Genomic DNA, 26,362 nt, shown 5'->3' on the forward strand with positions numbered 1-26,362 from the left:
AGGTGCAGAGGTCGTTGTGCAGGGGAAAGCCAAGGAAGGAGAGTGTTAAGTAGAAGTGTTGCTTAACTGGAAACTGATGAAAGGTCACCTTTGCAGGGTTTCGAGTGCTTCCCGAGTGAGTGTATAACACAGATATTACTCAGTTATAGAACTATAAGATTCAGTAACCATCTTGTTAAGTCAACTCCAAAATGAAGTTAGTGGGGGTAAATGTGTTGTCAGAGTTATGTACAGTATCATGGTTTACAGGAAAATTCAAATAACAATGCAGATAATGACAAAATTCTTCATGCTGTTATGGAAACTGAATTGTAGCATGTAAATGTTCACTTAATGTTAATTTGAATCATAACAAATGGAAACATGATCATGATTATGTGTCATTATTTCACTGCAAGAAGAGATCAAATACCTCATGAGGTAGGAGTGTGTATGTGGAATTAGAAGGAACTGTACGTTAACCAAATGGACAGAGTATGAGAATTAATGATTTTCATTTCTTGAAATTTCATTTCAGATCTAATCTTGATGGGAAATGATTATTCAGTTTGTAACCTGACAACTTTGCTCTAATAGTGTCTTCAGGATTTTCAGTGTCAAAGTGTACTGTCAAGGGATTCTCTTTCTATCTCTCCTGTTAATAACTGAGTCTTTAAACATCCAAATCAGACGTTTGTATTAATAAATGGAGATCACAATTTCTCATTAATGATTGTATTTAATTTCTACAGAATTGGGAGCAGTGGCAGGAATTGTGTCTCCAATTATTTTTACACTTCACCAACTGGAAACAAGGATTTTACCCAATTGACTGAAAAGCAGGAGTTAATACATGTGAAATGATTTGGTGAATTCAGAATCTTAGTTAATAATGCCACTAAACAGGTGTCATCTGATTTTAATTGGCAGAAGGTGCTGAGATACGTTGCATTGTCAAGTCAGAATTAGTTCTCAGTTGTCTAATAAGGATCTCCTGATATGGTCTGGGCATTGCTTAACAGGACCTTTTTTAGGAGCTGCCTGCCTGAGCACCACATTAAGTGTTGAGGTTATAACCAGAATTAGATTATTATATTGACTAACAAAGAATTAATAACACAAGAATCTGGCAAAATATTTATCTGGCAGTGAATGTCTTTTTTTCATAAGGTGTGTTTACTATAACTCAAGTAAAACTAGAATTATGAATGTCTCCAGAGAGGCATTTACATGTGAGATAGATCTATAGGTAGATACATGAAATGCCTGATCCTGAGCTTTGCTACTCTCCCAGTATGTGCTTATTACTTCTGTTCTCAGATCTCTGGCTGATACAAAAGTATTTCCAATTGCAGATAGGTTATACTATTTTTATCAGAAACTTCTCCCTCTAATTTTATCCTGAAGAATAGGCAATGAGATGGGAAATCAATTTCTTCATGTAAATGCTCACATCAGCCAAGAAAATACTACAGTTCCATGTACTGGGTGTGTAAAGAAAATCCCACAAAATACAGTTTACATTTGGATACAGGGAGAGCAGTAAATCAAAGGTATGAATAAACCAGCAGCTGATGAAAAGGACCGGTTATTTTAAGCTATTTTCTATAGATGCACCTCAGGCACAACTTGACACCAAGACAAAATCAATGAAACTGAATCATTTGCCAAACAAACGCTGGGCAGATCAATCAGGAATGCTTAAAAGCTAAACAATGACCCGGTGGGAAGGAGGAATTGATTGCCTCAGCAGGTTACTTTTTTCTTCAGGATGGGCCAAGGTGAGAATGTAGAAAAGAACTTGAGCCTTTAATAGGGGGACATTCCACTGCTGAACAGGGCAGTGCCTGGAAAGCTTCTCTGCCTGCCAGGTTCGGCCTGGAAAACTGGCCCTTGCTAAGGCTTCTGTGGCTCAGAAAGAATAGAATAAAAAGCAGAATGTTTTATTAAAGCCAAACAGGTGCAGCTGGGACAGGTGTAGGCTTAGACAAATTGCAAACTTACCCCAGGGGTTTGAGGGAGCTGGACTGGGAGAGTTACTGTGGCACAGCTACTCCCTGGTTTGGATTTAGGTATTTTAAATTTGTATTTTAGTCTGAGTAAAACAATCAACTAGAGGTGGACCCTAACTCAGCCCCCCCCTCCCCCCCAAAGTAACCTAGGGACCATTTTTACTGTGTGTGATAAATGAGAGGATTTGCAAACCTTTTAGGTAATGGCTTTTTCTTCCTTCTCCATCCCAAACATTGGGTGGCAAAAAGATTTGTCTGAATTCCATCTTAATATGCATTTGCTAGAAATACAGTCAGAGTAATTTTAAGGTCTTTAAGCCTCTGCCCAAGAGTTTGTGGAATATTTGACCAGTTGAACTATCAGTACATTTAGAAAGTGTCTTGTTTAGTGCCAGAGACTGTATAGATACATTTGACCTCTAGCCCAGAACTAAATTATTTTTTTTTAAATCTAATAAGAGGAGACAGAAGAGATGGGAGATTAATCTTTTCCTCCTACTTGATTACCATGTGTTTTGGGGGGATTGCTCATTTTGGTAAAACAGCCAGAGCTGAAGCAGGCAAGTGAGATGGGTGGTTCTCCCATCAGGTCTGGAAAAAGGGAGGATTAAAAAGTGGCTGAAAGACTCTTAAATGTATGATTCCTTTTTAATACTTGAAACTTTTTCCCCCATTGAACATCTGTTTCCATGGAAGTTGATCAATTCAATTTCAGCTCCAGTTTTCTTTTCATGCTGGATGCATGAAGATGTAATTTCTCAGATGTACATTGATTTCTGTAAACCTACATTAGATAATATGTCTTAGACTGTCATTATAAAAATTAGCTAAGACATTTAAGATAAATTAATCTCTAATTTAGTTATTAGATATGTTGTGGAGTAGCATCATTTAAATTAGCAGAATTACTTGCCATTTCTGTCCTTCGCTCACAGACATTGGTGTTCATATAATTACCCTAAACGACCTGATTACCTCAGCCCTGCCTGGTAGGGCAGACTGAAATTAATTAATCTCTCTTCATTTTAGGGGAGCTCCTTCTGCCCCTTTTGCCATTTTCCCTCTGAATAGCTTTGTTCCATTGGGCTGGCACTGATGTCGTTTTGGGGACATGCCAGCAGGAGGAGCTTGTGCATTAAAATGTGCTTTCCATTAAGCAATCACCAAATTACAGTAATTGCACTCTAGTCGTGCTCTCTGGTGCAAGGTAAACCACCTTGTACCTGCCAAGGATTCCTGTGTGCCTCAAACAGGCAAAGCTCTGGCAGCAGTGGCCATCATGCTGGTGAATTAACACATTTTAGATTGAGCAAAGCCCAATGAGGTGAACATTTAATTTTATTCTATTTTATATTTGATATTTAGATTATCTTGCGTTTGCATATTCTGAAAAATACATATCTTAAAACAAAATCACAACCCTCTGAAGCCAATGTCACATGGTCTCTTTTACAAGCATTACATTATCAACACTGCATTGCTCAATTTTATAAATAGTATAAAAATTATGAGTAATAATATTCATGTTACTAAAAGAAATCCATGGTAATGAGCACAGCTGAAATTGGATTCACATGATCAGAATTCTCTACAGCAACTTAGATGGCATTGCTGAGTTTTAGAATGAGAAATTGTAGGGCCACAGTTGGAAGTCAAATTATCCTTGGCTACCTAGAATTATTAACATAGGCTAAATTAATTTTTAGACATTGTATTTTAGTGACAAGGAAAATAAGGAACTAAAGAGCTAAGTTGTTAATCTGGTTATTGAAGAAGAGGAGGATGTATGCCACAGGTCTTTCATGCAATTTTTCACACAAAGGACTTCTTGGTTACCTTGGAAGACTAAATACTATAATAGTAATGTGGTGAATCTTGATTTAGGAAAATCCTTTATTATTTTAACTAAAGCTATTTCAGCGTTTTCTGCTTAGAAATGTAGACCAGTTACATACTCTGTCATTAAAAAAAAAAAAACCCACAGAACTTTATTTTCTGTTGCTTAGCATTTGAATTGAACATAACTTTTCCCCACTGTTTTTTTTCCTCTTCCCTTTGTGGGGGTGGCTGTGGATGCACTGTAGTTCTGCAGCCAGAGGCCAGGGAGCTCAGCTGCCCTTTCCAGCAGAAGTGCTCTGCTGCCTGCAATTGAATTTCCCAGTCAATGCCAGGACTAGTTAAAGGCTTTTGCTTTGCTAACATCTCTCCCTTGTGGGTGTTGCAGACACCTCGGTGGGGCCTGAGTGTGCCTGTGGCTCTGGCAGAAGTGAATGGCCTGTGTGTGAGTAAGGTCACTCTACAGGAAAAGAAACTGCACAGAGAACTTTGGGGATTGTTTTCAAATATATCTGTGTTTGTTTAATATGGCCAGAAGTGCAGATGAGCAATTTGTCCTTTCTGGACTTGTTATCTCATTCTGAAGATAGGTATTATAAGTTTGTGGTTTTTCACTGATGAAAATAAGCTTGGCTTTGTATGCTGTGGAATTTTATTGCTTAGTTGAGTTGCTAAATGCAAAACTTAGTTCTATTTATTAATCTGTGTGTAAGCAGTTTAATTAAAAACCATGTGGAGTCCTGTGAAAGAATGGCAAAAGTACAATGCTATCCCTTTATACTGTAGTTTTCCGAGGAGTCTATAGCCTGAATATCACCTAGGTAAGCTGGAATTTTCTGTTACTGCTTGTTTTTGAACATAATGTACTTCTCAGGGTCTTTTGCAAAAGGCTCATCCATGTAAGACTGTAGTATGTTGTGGATCAGGAGAGACTTAAGAATTCGGGGATGTATTACCAATGTACTTCATCATGTAATGATACATCCATCCATGACTAGAGGATTGTTAATTGAGCATCATCCAAGCTCTTGTCTATTTTGCTTGTACTTTTATCACTTCAAAATGCTTTTCCCACCATTTCTGAACTGCAACTCATAGAGATCCGCTTTTATCCTGTAACTTGCAATCTTCCATAAAGTATTGAAAATTCTACTAGTTTTCATTTCTGAAAGAGCCCATTTTGTAATTCACACGTGAGACAGCAGTGGAAAGAATGCAATTCCGTGATGTTGAAGATGTGTGCTGTACTTCACAGTCATGTGCCAGGCTCTCATAACATCTGCTATTTTCATGTTGGAAATAACTACACAACAGTTTACATATAACATACATTAGCTGTTCTGTGTTTATTTTTTTGTCTCCCTAGTGATATCCCACCCTCTGGAGAACCCGTGAGCAAAAGCAGTCGCTCCAGAGTGACCACCCGCTTCCCCAAACTGTCCCGCAGCCACCCAAAGGAGCCCCGGAGCCTGGAGCCTCAGAGTGGCGATCTCTGACTCTTCTCCTGAGTTGCCACTATGGGCAGCACACACTTCAAGTTGTTCTGTCATTCCTTCCTAGCCTATATTTATAATTTAAGCTCCTGAAGAGACTACAGCTGCATCAACTTAAATCCTGAAAAGAGACATTCATTACCAAGGGTCGTATCCTGATTAACTACTTTGGAAGGCAGTAATCACTTTCTCAAAAGAATATGAGGGCTCTTCATGAGAGCTCAGCAAACTGATTGGCGTTTCCTTTGTTTTGTAAAGCTGCACTGCACAAATTCTCCTTTGTTCCTCTGAAGTCCTGTCACAATGAATTCCTTGTTTGTATTATGTTGTCCCTTCTTCCATGTACAGTTTTCTGTTCCAGAGAGACACGGGGTTCACATTAAGACAGTTTGGGTTTTTTTGCCTTGGAAGAACCTTTATGATTATCACTACTTAATATGTCAGAAGGATGTGCTTAAAAGAACCTCACTAATTTATTACCTTTTGTAAATAGAAAGACTGGGTTGTTTTGTTTTTCTTATTGTAAATCTCTGACACACAAAGGTTTTCTAAAAACTTGACAATGTAGATGACGAGAAAAAACATTACAGGTGGAAAAATAGCTTTTGCACATTTCTAGTTAGATAGTCTCAATAGCATTCATTTGTGGGAAGTAATTCTTTAAAATCAGAGAATGTAGTAATTTTTTTGTGAAATTTCAGTCTTCTGTAAGGCAGGTGCAATATTATTCATATCTACAAACCACCACAAAGATATACAAAATTAGGATAGTACAAAACAGTGTTTTGAAGTCTTGGATTATATTTTGTTATTAATTTGTTGCTTATATTACAGAACAGTCCATCATTAACAAGGCAGAGTGGAATTCTTAATCTGATTTTGTAAAACCCTTCACATGGTGATACTTAAAAATTGCCTGTAATGAAAGTGCCTGTTACCCATCACCTCTTATTGAAAAGTAAATTGTAATGCTACACCTGTAAGAGTAACTAAAAAATTGGCAAGAATTGTTACAAGTGATGGAAGTCCTGACATGGATTAACTGGAATCCAGTTCACTATCCATTAGCTGCACTGCTATGGGCAGTTAATTACAGTTTAGCTATCTTCTTCTCTTCATTAAGTTTAAGCAATGTATGTTCAAATTTTCTATCAATTGTGTTAGTTTTTCTTTATGTAAGAACATCTTTCATCTCAGAAGTTTCTTTGGATAAGGTTACTTAAATTGATGTATCTTGTAATTTTATTATCCATTCATTATATTAAATTTTCACATCTTATTCTCCAGGAAAAAACAAGCTGATGATGAATAGCAGACTTTGTACCTCAGTGCTTTACTAAAGTTCCAGCAAACTGTGAGCAGTGAGTGTTGTTCAGCAGGTCAGTAGTCAGTCATTTTCAGTGGCACCTCTCAGGTGAGCAGGGCTTTGTTGCCCGCAGGGAGTGGCATCAGCGCTGCCAGAGCATGAGCCCCACGTGCTGGGTTCCCACCACTGAAATATGGAGCTTTTAGATTGCACTCAACTGCAAAATGTGGCAGAGAGGAGTAGGATTCACTCTCCGGGTCAGAAATGTCAGTAAGTGAAATACCACTAAGTAAAATCATATCAAAGAAATGAAACAATATTTCTCAGTTACCACACAGATGAGGAGCAAAGCCCAAAGACAAGCCTGGGAGCTCGCTGCTGTGTGTTCATTAACAGATTAATTACTGTTGGTATTTTGTGTTAGTTACAGGGAGACACTTACTTAAGAAGAAAGGAAAGTGAGTAGATTGGCAGTTAAGTATCTCCAGCCTGATGCACTGCTGATGGTTTAATTTGTCTTTGTTGGAAAGAAAAGTAGCTGTAATGATGGTCTCACTTTGAAACAATTTTAGCTCATTTTTCAGGAAGTGGAGACTTGGTTAGTGGAAATATGGCACATGTACTAACACTGAATTGCAAGTAAATTTGAAAGAAAACACTGTGGAAACCTTTGTGATGTATCTGTTACATGAAGCTGTATTCATTTTCAAGAAATAATTCACAGATTTAAGTACTTATTCAGCAAGCCACAAATGGTAAGAAATTTCATTTACTTCAGACTGAATTTCTTTTTAGTTGTTCAAAAGGAATTTTTTGTATCTGCATTTGGCTCTTAAAATTGTTTCATTCCTGATTATCTTGCTTCTTGTAATTTTTTTAAGTATGTATGTAGATCATATGAGAATACTAAACTTGTTTACTGTGTACAAATTGCTCTTTGTTAACTTTAGCTGAATTGTGTATCAGCTGCTAAGATTACGATCTGCAAACAATGTTCACTTGGTGATACAAGATACCATAATGGTTGCATTACTAATCCATTTAAAAGCTCAGCTGTGGTTTCTCTAAAATCCAGGAAATAATCAAATGAAGGCTTTTCTTCACAAGGTGGCATTCCCACTTTATACCCGTGGTTATGTTGAAGACCACAGAGGTATCTGCATGAGTACCAGTAGGGGTCTGCTGACAGGAATGCCTACATTTTTACTGCCTCAAGACATTCTGAAAGGTCCTGTCTTGGAATCCTGTATCTGTTACAAATCCCACTTCTGTTCATTCCCCAGAACCAGCAAAGCCTTTTGAAGAAGGTTGACCAGTTGCTATTAAGAGTCCCAAGTAGTTACATGGTTCATCTGAGGTACCTGTAAGTGTAACAAGGACTGCAAGTGGAACGACTTCATCAACTGATCCTGTTCACCCAACTCCATGCACTTACACATTTGTACAGCTCTAAACTTCCCTTGGCTGACTCACAGCTCTTAAACCCCCACCCGTGCTCAGTGGGCAGCTCACAATTAGCTGCTGGGTTCACTACTAATGAGTTATTAATTAACTCATTACTGCCCATTCCTGCTGGCACCAGTGGCCAGTGCTGTAATCCCAGGACAGAGGACTTGGGACAGGCTGGGCCCTGCAGCTGTTCCTGGCTGGTAGAACCAGCCTAGAGCAATTTGTGGTCTTGTTTGCTTTTCATTCCTGCTTTGTCTTTAGATCCAGGGCTTCTCTGCATCCTTTAGTGACTGTTCAAAATAAATTGTAAAAAAGTGGCACAGCTTCTACTGCAATGCTGTTGTCCAGTCATCTCCACCATGAACCCTTCCCTGAGAAACAGAGCAGGCAGAGCTCTTCCAGCTTTTGTGGATGTCTCCATCAGTATTCACAGATTGACTGTCATTGTTCAGAATCTCATTTATTTAGAGATTCTCTCATTCATTATAGAGAATGCAATGTGTCGACTTGGCTTTTGCAAATTAAATCTAAGTTCTCAATAATAATAATAATAAATCTCCAAGGTTTATATGAAGCAGGATATTGACATAGCTATAAAGGCTAAAATTGATATCTCCATTAAGTCACATATTCTTAGGAAGATAATAATTTCAAAGCCAGTCTTTTTAATGGAATATATTGTTGATGTGATAGTTGTAATCAAATTATACTACCTTACAGAATCTACTGCAAGTCATAAACCATCATGATTGAATTAATACAAGCATTTAGAAAAGGAACAGAATGGTATTAAAGATTACTGGCTCAAAATTGTGGCCTATTGCGAAGTTTTTTTGTGTTTTGGGGGGGTATTTTTGTTTGTTTGTGTTTTGTAACAGTTGTGATTTATTGTACAGATTAATATCAACACTGTAGCTGCCAAATTAATTAAAACAAACCCACTAACAATGGGGTTGACTGACTCAGGGCAGCAAGTTAATAATAAATGAGACTCGGTGAACCCCCAGTGAACTTATGGTGCTTCTTCCAGGACATATTCATGTTTAAGAACCTGGTGTTTTGTTACCAGAGTCAGTAACTGGTGCTTTCTGATATTGGCGTAATTCTTTTTCCTTCAAAGAATGCAGGGATCTCAGTTCTGCTAGAAGTTCTGTGCCATTTCATAGGTTCAAACCCCCTCACCCCAAAACATTTTTCATCTAATTAGTCTTGGAATTCTAAGAACAGATAATATATATACCTGTGGATAGAAATACAGTTACCTGCTTGAAATTACAGTGAGAAACCTGTGGAACAGCTGTTTAAAAGGAAATAAACCTTTTTGGCCAAATCCTGCTGCAATACACCCTTACAAATCTTGGAATCAGCCTTGGGCTTTTCCAACTGGAACTCTAGGATACATGAAAAGAAACCTGTTCCACACAAAACCACATTTTTCTCCTTAGAAACAAGAGTAATGCTTCTGAATTGGATCTTAAGTCACTTCTGGAAAAGTGATTAAAGAATTCAAGAAAGCAAAGGATTTATCTCCTTCATTTTCTATAGGTTAGGGTATTTCAGTCAGCACCCTGCATCACATGGAATATTAACTTGATTATTATTTTGTAAGTCTGGCAGTTTCATAGCATTCTGTATTCAAAGAAACACTTTACTATAGGAAAATACCTATATGAAATACAAAATATATAAAAAAATTGATCAACCTTTTTTGTGTTTCACATATTGAATGGAAGATAGGCCACTTGTTCTACAGTGGTGTGACACTACATTTCATTTATTTCTCACTCTACATTAACTGTACTTTTATGATCCAGTTACAGAGAACTTAGATTATTTATAAATTCCTTTACAAAAATAATGAAAGCATACTTCTAATTAATATTAATGGCTTAATTTTTTGTTCATAATGGCATGAATTTATTCTAGACAACAGCACTGAAATGTTAAGAAAGGAAAGACTTTTCCAAATTTACAAATTGCTGCAAATAACTGGACTTAAATACTGTTTTTTATCACATCAAAACAGAATTTATTGCCTTTTCCTGTAGGGGAATAAGTTCCTTTAACAAGATTTCAGAAATTATCTCCATGCCATGACAGTAGTTAAACTGTGATAAGTGGGTTTTTTGAGTATTAATAATTTAAGACACTAAACATTATAAAAATTCAGTTGTGGTTGAAAAGGCAGTTCTGTATTTCAAAGGTTGTGCTTTCCTTCTTAGTTAACACTGAGGTGAAGACCTCAGTGTCTTGCATGTGGGACCAAACCTGTTGGCAACTGAAGAAGCTGAATTTCCCTTTTGGCTTAGGGGAGGGATTTTTTTGTTGTTGTTACTATTAAATTGTAGAAAAGATATTAATTAAACGTATATATGTACAGTATTCACCTAAGTATTAATAGACTAATATTATTTTAACTTGCTATGCTAATGTTTACATAATAGAATTTTTGAGCAAATGTATTATATATAAAATTTTATAAATACTTTCTTGCTTTTTTTTTTAATATCCTGTGGTAATTTTATTGTAACCAGATTAAAATATGCTACTTTACCAAGAAGAAAATAAAAAATGAAAAATTGAAATAGAGTGTCTATTTGTCCTATTCAGCTGTTTTGTAATTGCTTCGTTATGTTCATTTTTTCAATGTGTTTCTAGAATGATGTATGTACATAACAGACTTCGTTATAATCTTATTTCTTCACATGAGAAGTAGTATTTATTGAAAGCCATCTTGAACATTTCAGTTTATAATCATGTTATATAAATCATTTAAAAGGGAAGGCAAACAACACCAGGCAATGCCACCACATTTGTGGACTTTGGCTTTTTTACATTCAGAGTCCACATCTGGATGATTTACTTCTTTTTATTGGGATATGATGAAGTTGGCAATTTCATATCCAGTTCATAACTGGATGCTTCCTTATCATGTGATAAAGGAAGTTTTAAAAAGGAAGCATTCTATGCATTTAATCAATTTTCACCAGACAAAGGTGTAGTTTAACAAAAATAAAGTGTTGATAGATTCCTTATACTCACAGAGTAACCTGCTGGTTAATTCAATTACAGTTCTTCAAGTCACTACATTATAGAGCAGTCTAATTAGTTGAAGAGTTCATGTTAAAAAAAGACAGACACTTATTGCAAAATTCACAGTGATGGTTATGTCCATCTTTTAAAACCTGTGGCAAGTTAGGTGTCATTACAGAAGTTAGATGACAGAACTTTTAATTAGTCTTGGCAGCCCTTAGGATTTTGTTTTTGCTTTTCATATCTCAGTTACTTAAGATCATAAAGCAAAATTATGCTATAAACTTTAAATTAATAGTTTCATGCAAAGGTTTTTATTTCCTTTCTTGCTTGAGGTACTGGAGCACAAATAGCCCCAGGCTGTTGATGGGGACTGGATGGATCTCCCTGCACCAGGGGTGGAGTTTGAACCCTGCAGAACAAGTGTCTGTTTGTTCCCAGTGGCTGTCTTGGTCACTTGAGCTTCATTTCCTGCCCACCAGCACGTCTGAGCCTTGGAACTGCATGGGAGGAGTAAAATCTAATCATTAGGGGAAGATTCCCAACCCTGGGCTGGAGAAGGCAGGAAAGCACAGGGTTGGTGCTGTAACCCTTCATGTGCTGGATCCCACTGCCTTGGATCCCACAGCTGCTGGGATGCTGCTGCTTAGTTGCCACCTCTAAAATTCTGGGAAGAACAAGGTCATTTGAAGGGTCTACTGATCTTTCTGTGCATCCAGGCACAGCTTCAGGTTGTGTTTGGAAAATTGTAACAGCTTGGCATTTCTACGTGGGCTATAGAGTTTAAAGTTTTTCTTTTCAGGAGAAGACCTGTGGAGGATTGACTGCTTTTTAATTTTTTTTTTTTTATTTCCCTACAAATTTTAAGGAAATAAGGAAAAAGCTTTGTACAAACGATCTGTCAGAAGAAAGAGCAAAGATATTTTTAAGATAATGTTTAGAGTAAGATTTTTGCTACTGCACTCTTTCTGAATGACCTTTTAAGTATTGTGAGTGAACTTGCTGTATTCCCAAATTTAAAATAGATAGCTGACATTTTGATATATTGCAAGTTGTGCTTGATTTTGTTCTAGAAAATCATCATGCAGTGTGTGTGTGTGTGTGTGTGTGTGTGACACCTATTTTCTGAATTATTCTTGCCATTTTTTGACCTGCACTGAGACAGCAGGCTTTTATTATGTGAGATTTCTAAGAACCATGGTGATAACTTTTTATTTCCAATTCAGCTGTATCCATGCCATTTCCAACATTTCTTAATTTCCCAGTATTTTAAAGGTGCTCAGCAAGTGCATATACCTTATCCCATACACTGTTATTGCTAAATGTCTCTATTTTTAATGTCACCTTCTAGCCTTACTCATATGCAGCTTGTAAATGGTTCAGTCACATGGGCCCCTCATTAGCAGATGTCCTGCCTTCAGAGCTTTGTGCTGGGCAAACTGTTGTGCTCTGGGTGAGCCTCTGCACTTGCACGTTGTTAAAAATACCAAGCCTGTGGCACCTCACACTTGGTCTTTTTGTGAGAAGCTCCTTGTGTGCTTGGAGATTCATGTTTTTACACCTGCTTGTGTTGAATCTGTGATATTTTTGGGGTCTCAGTTGGATCACTAAGATCTGTCCTTCCCCAGTTTTCTAGAATTCATGTCTGACAAATTCACCCTTGCATAGGGCCTCAGCTCTGATTTTAACTACTCCATTTTTCTATTATTTTCATGATTAATTTTATTCCTGGTGCTGCATGTTGTTCAGAATCAGCTGAGGTACATTAAGGGTTTGTTTTACTCGGTGTGACTTCTATGCCATCAACTTTTTGTGGGCTTGATCCCTGTATGGGCCATTCACTTAGGAGTTGGACTCCATGATCCTTGTGGGTTCCTTCAAACTCAGAATATTCTGTCATTCTGTGGAATTTTGCATGAAAAAAGTCTGTTTTTAATAATTCCAACTAACATCTACCAGAGCTGTCAAAAACAATGCCTTTCTTTGGGAATTATTGCTATTATAAAATAGATTTCATATTGCTATTATATAGCTTCAATCTGTGGAAAATATTTACGGGTTAAGTGAATTTATCGAGAAAATATTTAATCAGGTTAATACTAATTTTAAATGCCTAATTTTTTAAAGTATTTTGCTTTTTCTTCATTTTATTCCCTATTTTTTCAAGTGCTAATTCATCCATGGAGGAAGATGCTTCAACAAATGCCAATTACACTGACAGTTTCTAGTTGGAAATTAAATTATGTTTATTAACATTCCCAATTTTATATAGAGTCATTGAATCATTCAGGTTGGAAAACACTTTTATGATCATCAAATCTAACTGTTCCCCAGCACTGACAAGTCCCTCATTACCCCATGTCCCCAAGTGCCATATGAATACAACTTTTAAATCCCTCCAGGGATGGTGAGTCTGCCCCTGCCCTGGGCAGCTCTGCCAGGACTTGATAACTCTTTTGGTGAAGCAATTATTCCTAATATCCAATCTAAATCTTCCTTGAGCCGTCTTGAGGCCATTTCCCCTCCTTCTGTTACTGGGGAGACTGACCCCCCTGGCTGCACCCTCCTTCCAGGTAGCTGGGGAGAGTGAGGAGCTCCCTCCTGAGCCTCCTTTTCTGCAGACTGAGCTCCCCCAGCTCCCTCAGCTGCTCCTGGTGCTCCAGCTCCTGCCCAGCTCTGTTCCTTTCGCTGGACATGATCCAGCACCTCCATGTCCAGTTCTTGTCATGAGGGACCCAGAACTGGACACAGGACTCAAGGTGTGGCTTCAGCAGTGCCTGGGACAGGGGGTCAGTCACTGCCCTAGGAAAATTTTCAGGTGCCTTCCAAAGGGGAAAGATAGGTTTATAGAGAAGTAGAAAATAAAATACAATTTAATATAGTTAAGTAACATTCTAGCTACAAATCAAAGCAGGTAACACCTCAGATATCTGTCACTGGAAATATATCTTGTTTCCACTGATGGACACAAGCAAGTGTATTTCTTAACTGTAAGACCAAATAAAAAAATAATGTTCTTTATATTTGAGCTGCTGAGCAGTTTGAAGGATCTGCTTTTCAGATCTGAGCTTTAGATACACACTAATACTTAGTAGCATACAACTGAGCTACTCACTCAGCTTCATCTCCAAGCGGCTCACATTCTCTGTGGGCTTTTGTCTAATACATGATGGAACACACAGTTCTTTGTGCACCCAAAGTGATACGTATGGCTTCAAGCAGTTAAAAACATGAGAGGTATTTTTGCAGTGGTACTCTAATCTCAAACAATGCATTAGATATAATTGTCATTTTTGGAAACCATCTGGTTGATATTTTTCAAAGGTGAAAAAAGCATGGATTGGCAGATGAGAGACATCAGTACCTCTGAGCAGTTGTACTGTATTGGAAAATACAAGGTATTTGGATACTAGAAAAAAGGAAAATAAAAGAAAGCACGTGTTCTGACCGATCAAGAAGCAACAGAAAAAGTGAGTGAGGAATTCATTGTAGGAATAAATTTTAAAAATGTTTAAAATTGTACTACATCAAATTACCACCATATGTTCCATAATGAGATAAAACAAAGTGGGTAATGGATCTGTTAGCGAGTCTGTCAAGCCATGGGACCCTTTGGATGTGTCAGTAATTAACAAATAACATCTGCTGTCAACTGCTGTACTTAATCAGCATGGGCAGGGTTCTCCTCCCTCTGTGACAGAGGGTACACTACGATAGTCTGCTTTTCCTTAGGGATTGAAAATGTCTTTGACCACACTGCTGTATGCAGAACTCCTGCTGGGATGTAATTAATGGGAAATCTGGACATGCAGAAACAGCAGAGCACAGCTAGACTGGCACTATCAGTGTGGACTGAGAGCTTTGACTACCTTTGATAATTTTTCTGTCAGATAATTCCTGATGGCTGTAATGCCCTACTGTGTTTACAGATTGCACCTTCAGAGTGGCTGAGCAGCCTTTTCAGATATGCAAAGAGACTAATGATAACCCACTACCTCATTTGAAGATGCAGAACAGGTATGTTCTTGTTTTTGCTGATAACAGGGACATGAAAATTTGTTAAGGCTTATTAATTGACTCCTTGGTTACAGAGAAACTGTCAAATGCAATGCACCTATGCACCTTGAGAACCACCACCAATGTAATGGGAAATTAAAAGATTCTGAAAGTCTCAAAAGAAGTGAGTTTCAAAACTTCTCTGAGTTGCAGCAGTAGTGGAAGTCTGCAGGAGTTGATCTATTTATCCTACCCATTTCTGAATCCATCCTGTCCTGAGAACTCACAAGGTTCCTCCAGACCAGAGGTATACTGGATGCACTGGAGTAGCTCTATGCCCTTTAAGTGCAGCTGGTACAGAGAAATAGGGATTTGCAAAGCAAAGAGCTGACCTTTCATTCATGTCCACATGTTCAATAATGGATTTAAATACAGATCTTAGAAATCTTGTGCCAGAACAACAATTCAAAATAATGAGATTTTCCTTTAATCTTAATCAGGGTTCATTACACAGATATTATATGATTCATTACATAGATAATGAATATCTAATTAGCTAAGATAACACTCAAAACTATCTAATAAAAAGTGCTTACGTTTGTAAATAATTTTTGTATATTTAAGTAAATTTGTTTAATCAGACTTGGTTGTTGATGTAGGTGTTACTGTGCTGATGTAATGTGAGTTTTAAGCATCCCCTCTGCTCTGATCAGACTAGTCTGGGTTGCACAGAATAATTTGGTTTTTGTGATTATCCCTTTGCTCTCCCATGCATTGCGATAACAAAATGCCAACCTTAAATAATAACTGCTTTAACTAAGACAATGCAGTGTCAAGACAATCATGTGGCTGGACAGTGTGCACGGTCCCATTGTGAGGAGCAGTGTTCCTTTGTCCCTGATTGCTCTGCTTTGCCAGCACAGGCAGTCACCTGCCTTCTCTGTCCCATTCAGGTGGGTTAGCAGACACGTAGTCAAACACCTCTTTTCTTAACCCACCAGTCAGAGTAAGCTAAGGCTGAGAATCCACACTCCAGTTTGTCTTTGCACGTGGACTGCTCTGCCACCATTTAAAGAACAGAGACCCCTTAACGAGCTGCACTTTGGTTGCTCAAAAAGAAGGCATCTAAAATATGAAAAATATTGTTTGACCTGACAGTGTAGTTCTATTTAGGAAACAGAAAGTGTGCTGGATAATATATGCAGACACCTCTGTCATGAAGCCTCATGGGGTTTCACATCCAATTATCTGTGACCACCTCTGGTTACCATAGCAATTCCCTCTTAATTAGAAATTCACCCTCTGCTCATGGCCTATCTGTGCTAAAGCATGAAATTCTGTTACACACTTGGGCATTTTATTTATTTGTTTTTACACTGACTGCAATTTACTGTGTCAAATGACATCTATATCCAGTAGTGTGCTGGATTTTTGACTCAAACATTGATTAAAATTGTAATTCTTCAATGTGTCCTTGACCCAATTTCAGTCTGTGTATAAGGGGCAGGCCACGAGGAGTGAGGGCAGTGATGTTGGAGGTGTTAATACATGAAATAATATGGTCAGTAAGGTGGAAGCAGCTCTGACTGCTGCTCAAGAGGAGCAACCTTCCACCTACTGTGGAACCTTCCACCTGCATTCAGACTCAAGTTGGTTTTATAGCTTTTTCAAAAGGAAGGGGTCTCTGCCCACATGAAAGTATTTTATAATGTATGAAGTTGTCCATGAGGTGGGAGAAGGCCACTACAGGATATTTTCAAGACAGATGTAAGAGATTTATTCCTTCTCTTAGAAAAAGAAGATGAGAGGAATGAGAATAACTTACATGCACTGTAAGAAGGTAATTCTAAAAGTTTGGAATCATATCAGTGCTTAGGGCAGAAGCTCAAAAGCAAAGGGTATGATCCTAAACACTCCATCCTGTAATCCTGGGGCTGGGGGGGGGGGGGGTGTGCAGAGCACAGACTCCTAATTCTTGGAGTTCAGACCAAAAACTGTAGTATCAAAAATCTCTGGTTTCTGATGTAAGTGTAGAACCTCAAATACAAACACCTCTTTCTAAGATAAACCAAATCCCCAAACAAAATGTTACAGAACGGATCAGTTCTTTTGAGGGAACAGGACAAGAATAGAACATGATTCAGAAATGTACCCAGATAGTGCATTTATAACACCAAGAACTTCCTAAGCAGAATAGAATAAAACAGTAAAAGACAACCTAGAACAAACTCATGCATTGCAAGATCCAGAGATTGGTTTTGAATGTTTGATCCACTTCTTGCAACATCCAAGGCCTACAGGCTTTTACTCTTTAATCTGGAGTTCTTGGGCTGCAAGAGCTTTAGGACTGTACTTTGATATGAGAGAACTGAGAGAAAGAACATGAAACATTCATCTTAAAACAGAAGGTTACACCATCTGCTATCTTTCACAAAGATCTCTACTACAGGCCTTGCCATACAATGAGAGAGGCTTTAGCATTTATGTAAACTCAGCCAGTTTAGAAATTGTAGAGAAATTGTCACTTACTGTGTGCTATGAAGCTAATACACATTCTGTTATATGTTATTAATATGTAACATGCTGAAGAGCACAAGCAAAAGCAGTCTTACCTTCTGCCATATATTGCATCATGTCTCCAGATTCTCATGTAATACAGTTTTTTGGTTATTGCCCAGAAATGCCACTGTTACATATGAGCAGGACCAGACGAAAAACAGGAGTAGAAATCCAAACCAATTCCAGCTTTGTGGTCGTGATGTGGACAGGAGACATCAGCCAGGTGAAAGCTGAGCACTATCAACTTTATTTATTTATTTAGTGCTTCTTACAGTTTATTCAAATAATGGATTCAGAACTAAAATACAGTTGTTATTTTTTCTGAACATTCCTGGCACAGAAAGAAATGTTGTTTTTAATTTAATCTGTCTGAAAACATTATTTAAATGAGTAATAAATAGATCTTAAGACGCACAAGTATATTGGGCAATTGGCATATCATTAATTACAATTTTAGCCTTAATAATTATTCTTAAGTCAGCTGTACAACATTATTACCATAAGCAAACCTGCCTATTTAAAAATCTAATGTCACAGTGCAACTGATTAAGGTAAAAAGAGATTATCCAGCAGTAAAAGTTTCAGTGATTGCTCAGGGGAGCAGTCAGCATGCACACATATAAGTTTGCCAACATTCTCAGTATAAACTAAATGACTCGTTATATGGTGTCTTTGTTGGGCCTGGATTCTGATTTTCTATGAGTCATCCGTTGATTTTTCTGAAATAGAATGAGTAAGAGAGTCAGTTAATAGGGGAAAAGGTCTGCAAGCTGCATAAGGTCCAACACAGAGGGAGTTACAGAGGGATTATTCAACTTCTCTCTGCTCTTCATTGGCTCTGAATTTCATACCAGAACCCTACTGCCATTGGATATCTTCTGCAGGGAGGAGTTGTATAAAAAACCTCATGAAGAACCAGGGTCAGTCTTTATTACTGCATAGACCATAACAGTTTTCTTTCTGATTAACATTTTCTATTGAATTTGGATTCATCTGTAGCTGCAAAATTGCTTCACACGTAACACTGTAAAGGCACATAGCATGTCTATATGATGAAGGGGATAAAAGTAGTTTTCTATTACCACTACATCAGGTTGGGATTGGATTTACATTATGAGTTATCATCTAATTTTATGTATTGCTAAACAGAATTTAATGTTCCATTTAGATGTAACTGAGCTGGAATGTGAGGGAATTTTAAGCATTTATATAAGGACAAGAGGAGGGAACACATCTGACATGTTTAGATTTTTAGGTTGTCTTCAATGCATAGCATCCTACAATTATCACACTGATGTTTTCCACTCAGAGAGGTAAAAAAATCCTGTGCAGTACATTTGACTACACCATCAGAAATAGTTTGAAAAATCCTTAATTGCAGCATTAAGAAAATGAAATAGCAAAAGTGTCCTGCAGAGAAGTGTCAAACCTAAGAATCCTCTGGCTGTGCAAGGTGTGACCACATACTGATACCGTTCTACAAAGTATAAAGACATACTACAGGGATATATTCTTAAGGCTGAAGCTTTTCCTCAAGACTCACTCTTTTTAAATAATTTAGAGTAAAAGGTTACAAAAGAAATTATTCAATTTCAGAACTAATAGATAAATGGTAATGCTGAAGTTGTAGTTTTAGAGTATTTAGTTCAAGATAAGCTACTGTGAAAAGCAATCTTTAAAAAATAACAGTTAACAATTCACCTTTACTTTGATATGTAAAATCTTTGTCTATTTGTGTTTCAACTGTTCACTGTTATGGAACTGTTCCTATGGCCCATGGAAATCAGGTTCAGTCTGAGGTTAAAAGGTACCTTGTAAAAGCAGGGATGTGACCCAGGATGAAGGACTTGTATGATTCCGTTTGTTTTCCTGCTTTGTAAATCTTCTGCCTCTGCATACATGGATGTGTAGGAAGAGGAAAGCAGATGTGAGGGAAAGGTCAAGGATGATGTGAAGTCTGTGAGGCTTTCCTTTTACTTTTCATGAGATTTTGTTGATTCCATGCAGATACATTCCTCAGTGAACATTAGTGTGGTTTATTTTTAGTGAAGTATAAACCAGGAAAGAAAAGAAAGTACAGACCAGGTAGCATGCACATACCAAATGCCATCCAAATCCAGTGTTGACTCACTGTCAGTATAATATTCAACGAAAAAGAAGATTCCCTCACATATAAACATATTTTCTGTACCCATATCGGAGAACTGAATATCTGAAATTGCTAAACTGAAACAGTTTGTGTGTCTGTGTGGGTATACAGTTTCAGTAAATCCAAATTACAAAGTTTGCCAGTGCACTGGAGAACAGGGAATTGCTTCTTTGTGGCTGCACGTCTTTTGTTAGATTTTAGTGTAGTAAATGGTTCTGAGTTTGACATTGTAACAAGGGATAATCCTATGAACAGTTCAAGTTATTATGTTCTATTAGCTATAAGCAAGGGATAAACTGTGATCATTCTCCCATTAGAGGTGGGTTACTTAAGGCTGTAATGGAGTACATGGTATTTTAAAATCAATGCCACCATAGATTAGTTGTACCTTCTATTGAGAGACATTGAAAAGGATTCCCAGTACTTGGTTTCTCCAGATACGCCACATTCTGATGATAAACACCCAGGAAACTCAATCCATGGGCTGAGCCTACAGCTCCTTCCCACAGGTAAAGGAAACCAGCCAGAGCTGCTTTGTCTAAAGGTGACTCTGGCTGCTGTGATACTTGATCTCCAAGTTTTCTTAGTTTCCTATTTGTTATTTTCCTTCTGCCTCTAGGTTAGAGTTTTACAAGGACATCCAATTAAAGGGGAGGGGGGTTGGAAAGCAGCTGTGCAATTGGTTTATTCTGATGTTCAAAATGTATCCCAGATTCTAAGTTTATTTTCCTATTTCCATGTGTGTTTCTCTATGTCTGGCAAACATAGGTGCCAAATGATCATTTTGGAACTGGGTATTGTCTAATGCTTTTCTCACTCTGCTGTCAGGTTTGTATGTACTGTACTCACATTTTCCTCTGTTTGAGCCTGGCATTTCACAGCTTGGAAAGTAATTTGTCTGGGCTGCTGGCTGGTTCAGCAGTGCACACGGTACGTGTTTGCTGGCTGGCAGCTGGCAAGTCATCTCAAGTCATACCTGTTCTGCAAGGAACCAGAAAAGGTTGTTGTTACTGTATCCTTGGAAAGGAAGGCTGGTAGCAGACACATTTGCATGGTGCTCTCTCTCTGTGATAGTGCAAGAACTCAAAAATGGGCTTACACCTGTACAGTGAGTAGGAGAGACACTGCCATGGACCACAGTTGCACATAGGCAGTTAAGCAGACACTGTTTAGGAAGGAGGGAAAGGATATTGGGGGGGTACGTAATGGAAAAGATGACATAAAGCTCAAAGTTTGTAAAATAAGGTAATTCCAACTCCATCACTTCAAGAGTATGTTCTTTATGAACTTATATGCAAATTTTCCTTCTTAGTCTCACAGAAACAGCAAATTTTTATGGATGGCAAGGAGTCTAGTTTTGACCTAATGTATTCTGAAACACAAGTGAGAGTAAGCTTGAACAATCCAGGAACATCTAACTGGAAATGGTTAAGTGGGGAAGAGCCATAATTGTTGCTCAGGTCATGTTCCCTTGTTTGCAGATCAGAGGTCTCATTACAGTCAATTAATAGAAAGATGGAAGTGAAAACAAACAACTTTCACTATTCTTTTTTGTAATGAAGTTGTGCCTGAGAAAAAAAGGCATTGACTTCCACTGGTGAATCTGTGCAAATGTATTTCTCTTTCATTAGGCCATGGGTATAAAGGAGTTCCAAGGTATTTCCAAGAAGTTTTTAAGAATCAGCTCATGCTCTGAGGATAAGCACACCTCACTTCGAGTGGTAATATACACCCTGTACTGCCTGGTAGCAGGCATGAATGGCATGAAATAAAGTAATTCAGGAAGAAAATTTGTTTATTCAGCAGTCATACAATTCCAGCATGGAAGCCACTGGCATAAACAAATGAAAGCAATTTATGTATGTACATAAAGAACATAGTGTGAAATTCCCATTTGTAAAGTGGTGTAATGTACTACAGAGGCTTTTTAGTGTGAAAGAAAGGCATCAGGAGCAATTCTGAAACATATAAAGCTGACTGATCGTCTATAATGCTCCTCAAAAAGAGCCATGTGAGAAAACAAGGCATCAGTAAAGGATATTGTAAAATATATTAAAGCAGCATGCCAACAGAAAACCTGTCGTGTATTTAGTCCACTATTTACAAAAGGACTTACACTCCAGAATTACAGTCAAGCAGTAAAACTTTGCAACTTCATTGTTCCCCACCATTCTTAAAGAAGTAATCTTTCTAATTTGATACACTGAACCCCTTAAAAAAACCCCCCAACTTATTCAGACAGTGAATTCAGATATTATTCAAATAGAAAGTTATACTCGAAAGTATTCATAAGCAATTGCTCACTGTGTGAAGCAAATAGACTTTCATTCAGCATGAGAAATGGAGGCTTTCCCTCAAGAACTGAATAAAAATAAAGTCAGAAGTGTCACCTAGCTTTCATCTGTTTTTTGTATTTCTCAGGTCACCTTATTAACACAAATAACACAGGACTAGTTCTTGGTGGAGATCTATAAAAGTAAGCATCATTTATTTCTTCAAGATTTGGTGAAAAGCACATATAATGTTTCTGCTTGAGATTCTTCCATTTTCATCTTCATATTAAACAAAATGGCCTATTTAGAGACACGTTTTCAGCAAGTAAAATAAATGCATTCAACCATTGGGCAAATTCTGTAAGATTCAAACTTCTCACAAAAATAAAAGTACATATTGTAAAAATACAAAATAGATATATACTAGAAATAACATTGCTTAAAGTGTTTTTAATGTGTTATGAAATACAAATCAGATATAAATTGCCCATTATGTAAGATTTTTGTAATTATATTAAGCTTGATGCCTATAAAACTTCCATCTATAATTCAGTTTTAGTAAAGCAACATAATCTGTATATTAATATTTTAATATAGTAAATGCTTGGAGAGACAAAGGAATGAAATTTTGGTAGACAAAGATATGGAGATACTCCATTTGCTGGCCAGATTTTAACTCCCCTTAGGGTTCTGATTTTGTGGCCCATTAAGCACCCTCCTGGTTTTCCCTTTTCCTAAAGAGCATGGCACATAAATTCAGCCTGAACTTTGAGATAACACTTTGGTGGTTTGTTCCTCTTGAAAATTGTTGAGTCATTTCAGTATGGGCTTATGTGGCTGGTGAAGGAATGGATCTGTTTTTGGGCAGGAAGAGAGGAGCTCAGGAGTCAGGTTCACTCAGACCCACATTAGTGCAGTGCTGCCCCTCCTTCCTTCACACCAAACTGATTTTACATTGTGTGGATTGAAAGTTGGTCATAGCTGAAATCTAATAATCTACCAGACACTAAGCCAAGACAAGATGCCAGATTTGATGGCTTTTATACTGTCAAAAAAAAAAACAAAAAACAAAAAAAACCCAAAAACAAACTGCTGCAAGAGTCTGGAAGTAGCAGGAGTAGCCAAAGTAGAGAAGGCACATTCCTGCCATTTATGTCTGAGTTACAACTTGAGTGACAGACTTGAAAAATGCCATGGTTGAGTGGTTGAAAAGTAAGCACTAGGAATGCACAGGACAAGAGGAGCATGTAATAATTATGGTTGGTCTTCATAAAAACTGAAAAAAACCTACACTGTAGAATTCAATCAGTCTGTTGTGTAAACCAGAAAATGCCTTAAGCAAAAATAAAATGGAGTAACTTACACATTAGGGAGCTTAAGCTATAATTTAGCAAAGTTAAAATTCATGTAATCCTATCATCCTTTATAAAACACTAGAATTAATATTGTTTGAGAAAATAAAAAGTTAATCAATATCACACCTACGAAAATGAATACTGTTCACACAAATAAGATCAGCCAAAGGCAGCATGTACATCTTAATCAGGGAACACAAAAGCAAGAGCTCTGGGGGAACCTGGAGTGGTTGTCTAGGAAACAGCAACAAAAACCCCAGTATATGAATTCTGCTGTTAACAAGCAGTCAAGGTTCATGAAGACAGTACAACTTTTCAAGGGGTATATTCTGAGAATTAGAATCTCTTCTGAGAATTCCCAGATAACGTAAAGTTTTGGAAATGTCACATAATTTAGACAAATAGGTGTGATGCAATAGACAAAAAAAACCCACTGCAGCATTGTAGATAGCCTGAGCCAGTGGCCACACCTTGCATCCAAATTTTGGTTTTTTATGGTTGGTTTTCCTGAAACCATCTTCACATCCACATATAAATAAGAACTGAGAAGAGTCTGACAGTGACATATTTACTGTATGCATTTTACTTGTAAGACAATGTTGAGAGCCAGCAGAGACTATTGTACTTTCCCAGATGTAACTGGCTGGTGGGATGAGATACTGGCAACACATTATTAAAATATATATATATTTGCTGGTATTTATAATTTCATGGTCATTTTTCTTTCTGACCATGATCAATCTGGAATGTCAGACAACTGCAACACATCATATCCGTTCATATCGGATGTCCTTGGCTTTTGTTCCAATCAGTTACTGATTTCACTTGTGAAAAGCAAATTGAGAGTTCATAAACAAAAAACTGAACCTTCGAATTATGTTACTGTCCTGGATATCTGCAGTGTTCAGGGGTCAGCATTAAAGGATGAACTTTGTAAATTGCCTGGTCTAACAATAAAAGAAGCAAAGTGTCTGGGTTTTTTTTTTTTTCTTCCTGTCCAATTTGCAGCCGGGCAGTATTACAGTAAGTTGAGAAATTTCAAGTGCTATCGACTGCAACATTTTTTTTTCTGTCATCTTCTTTAACAAATAATTTGGATAAAGGATATTGGTACCTGAAAAGAGTCTTTTAACTCTTTTAGTTAAGGAATAGCTACCTGGGTAATATCACAGCCCCTGAGTGGCCTCCTCTCTGAGCAGCAGGTGTGTGTTATCTCAGCGGCACAGGAGGAAAGGCTGATACGATAAGGAGTAATGCAAGTTTCCCTGACACCTGTGTCGCTTGACACAAATGACGACATTTGACATTTTGTGTCATCCTCCTAAATTTCACCTTCTCTTTGGATACCTGTCAGCCACCTCCCTCACCAAGACAGGGCTGAAACCCGAACAGAGGAGCAGGGGCACAGATCAACGCTGTCCGCTTTCGGAGCCCGCTGTCAGGCAGTCGGTGAGCTCGCAGGCGGCGGCCCGGGTGGCACTGGCCGCAGTGAGGGGACAGAAGGGACGGGCAGGGAGCGCCTTCAGCGCCGCTCCGCAGGGAGCCGAGCCCTCCCTCAGCTGCCTGGAGCAGCTTCGTGCCCTTCAGCCGCTCTCTTCGCCAGCCGAATTCTGGGTTTCGGGCTTTGCCGCGAGCCTTCCTCCCTGCACAAAACATCTGCCACTTCTTTGGCTGCGGAGGGGTTTTCTTTTCTGAAAGGTCACCTCAGCTCCCAGCAGTCAGTGCCGGCTGTCGATCAGCGCTGCTGCGGAAACTTTTCCCTATTCATCAATCTGAAGTTTTCCCATACTCTCTTCCCGCGGGGTGCCCTCCTCCAGCAACCTTCTGTAAATTAAAACCGGGATGACTTTCCCATGCTCACCCTGCCGCAGTTAACATTAAAGGGCAGCCGCTGCCCCCGGCCAGCCCCCGCCTCAGCCGCCCAGCCCGAGCTGGGGGAAGCCGGCGGCCTCCGCAGGGGATGTGGACTGCCAGCAGCTCCGGGAAACGCGGCTTAGAGCAGATCCCGGGGCTCCCGCCTCGCAGCGTCTCACAGGCGTCGTGGGAGTGTGCTCGTGTTTCCCTCACAACCGGCTGGGTGCCGTGCCCGGGTTTGCCTCACAGGGGGCCGGGGTTGTCCCGGGGTGCCCGGGTTTGCCTCACAGGGGCCCGGGGTTGTCCCGGGGTGCCCGGGTTTGCCTCACAGGGGGCCGGGGTTGTTCCGGGGTGCCCGGGTTTGCCTCACAGGGGCCCGGGGTTGTGCCGGGGTGCCCGGGTTTGCCTCACAGGGGGCCGGGGTTGTCCCGGGGTGCCCGGGTTTGCCTCACAGGGGCCCGGGGCTGTCCCGGGGTGCCCGGGTTTGCCTCACAGGGGCCCGGGGCTGTCCCGGGGTGCCCGGGTTCGTCTCAGGAAGGTGTTCCCAGCCCCCGTAGCGGCCGGCTGGGGGCGGCCCCTCGGGGGGAACGGGCCGGGCAGTTCCTAGAACGTTCTGAGGGCCTGGCTCGGCCTGGCCGTGCCCTGAGGCGCTCTGACTTCCCCTGGCATGGAGGACCTTCGTAGCTATAATATTTGAAAGCACAGCTTTTAGCCCTAACGCTAGCGTTGCCCGCGGGTGACCCCCCAAGGCTGCAGAGCTCTCGGGGAGAACGCGCTCTGGGAAGCAGCGAGCTGCCTTGTCCTTGTCCCCGGCGTGCGCGGCTGGCCGGGGTGGCTGCCGGCTGAGCAGAAAGGCAGCAGATGTTTAATGTCTGTCTGCGAAATGCCTCCGGGCTCTTCACTGCTCAGCCCTTTATGGTACTTCCCTTATGGCTGCCTCGCTTCTTTTGTTCTTCCTTGGCAAGCTAAACGAGGAAGGAACTCGTGAATTAATAGAGGAGGAGGTGTCAAAATTGAAATGATTTTTTTTCTTGCTAGTATTTACTCAATTTGCAACACTTGTCACTG

General features: G+C 39.1%; 1 protein-coding gene across 1 annotated transcript in view; it reads left to right on the top strand.

Moving 5' to 3' along the window:
- Positions 1-25,978, top strand: part of SNX29 (sorting nexin 29) — a 121,515-nt gene extending 95,537 nt beyond the window's left edge. The window contains 5 exon segments of the mRNA XM_062503346.1: positions 5,194-5,312; positions 7,337-7,381; positions 15,038-15,125; positions 24,795-25,157; positions 25,324-25,978. Of these exon segments, the coding sequence (XP_062359330.1) occupies positions 5,194-5,312; positions 7,337-7,381; positions 15,038-15,125; positions 24,795-25,157; positions 25,324-25,978 (1,270 nt within the window).
- The last annotated feature ends 384 nt before the right edge of the window (positions 25,979-26,362 follow it).

The sequence above is a fragment of the Cinclus cinclus genome, chromosome 16 (genome assembly GCF_963662255.1).
Source record: "Cinclus cinclus chromosome 16, bCinCin1.1, whole genome shotgun sequence".
NCBI lineage: Eukaryota > Metazoa > Chordata > Aves > Passeriformes > Cinclidae > Cinclus > Cinclus cinclus.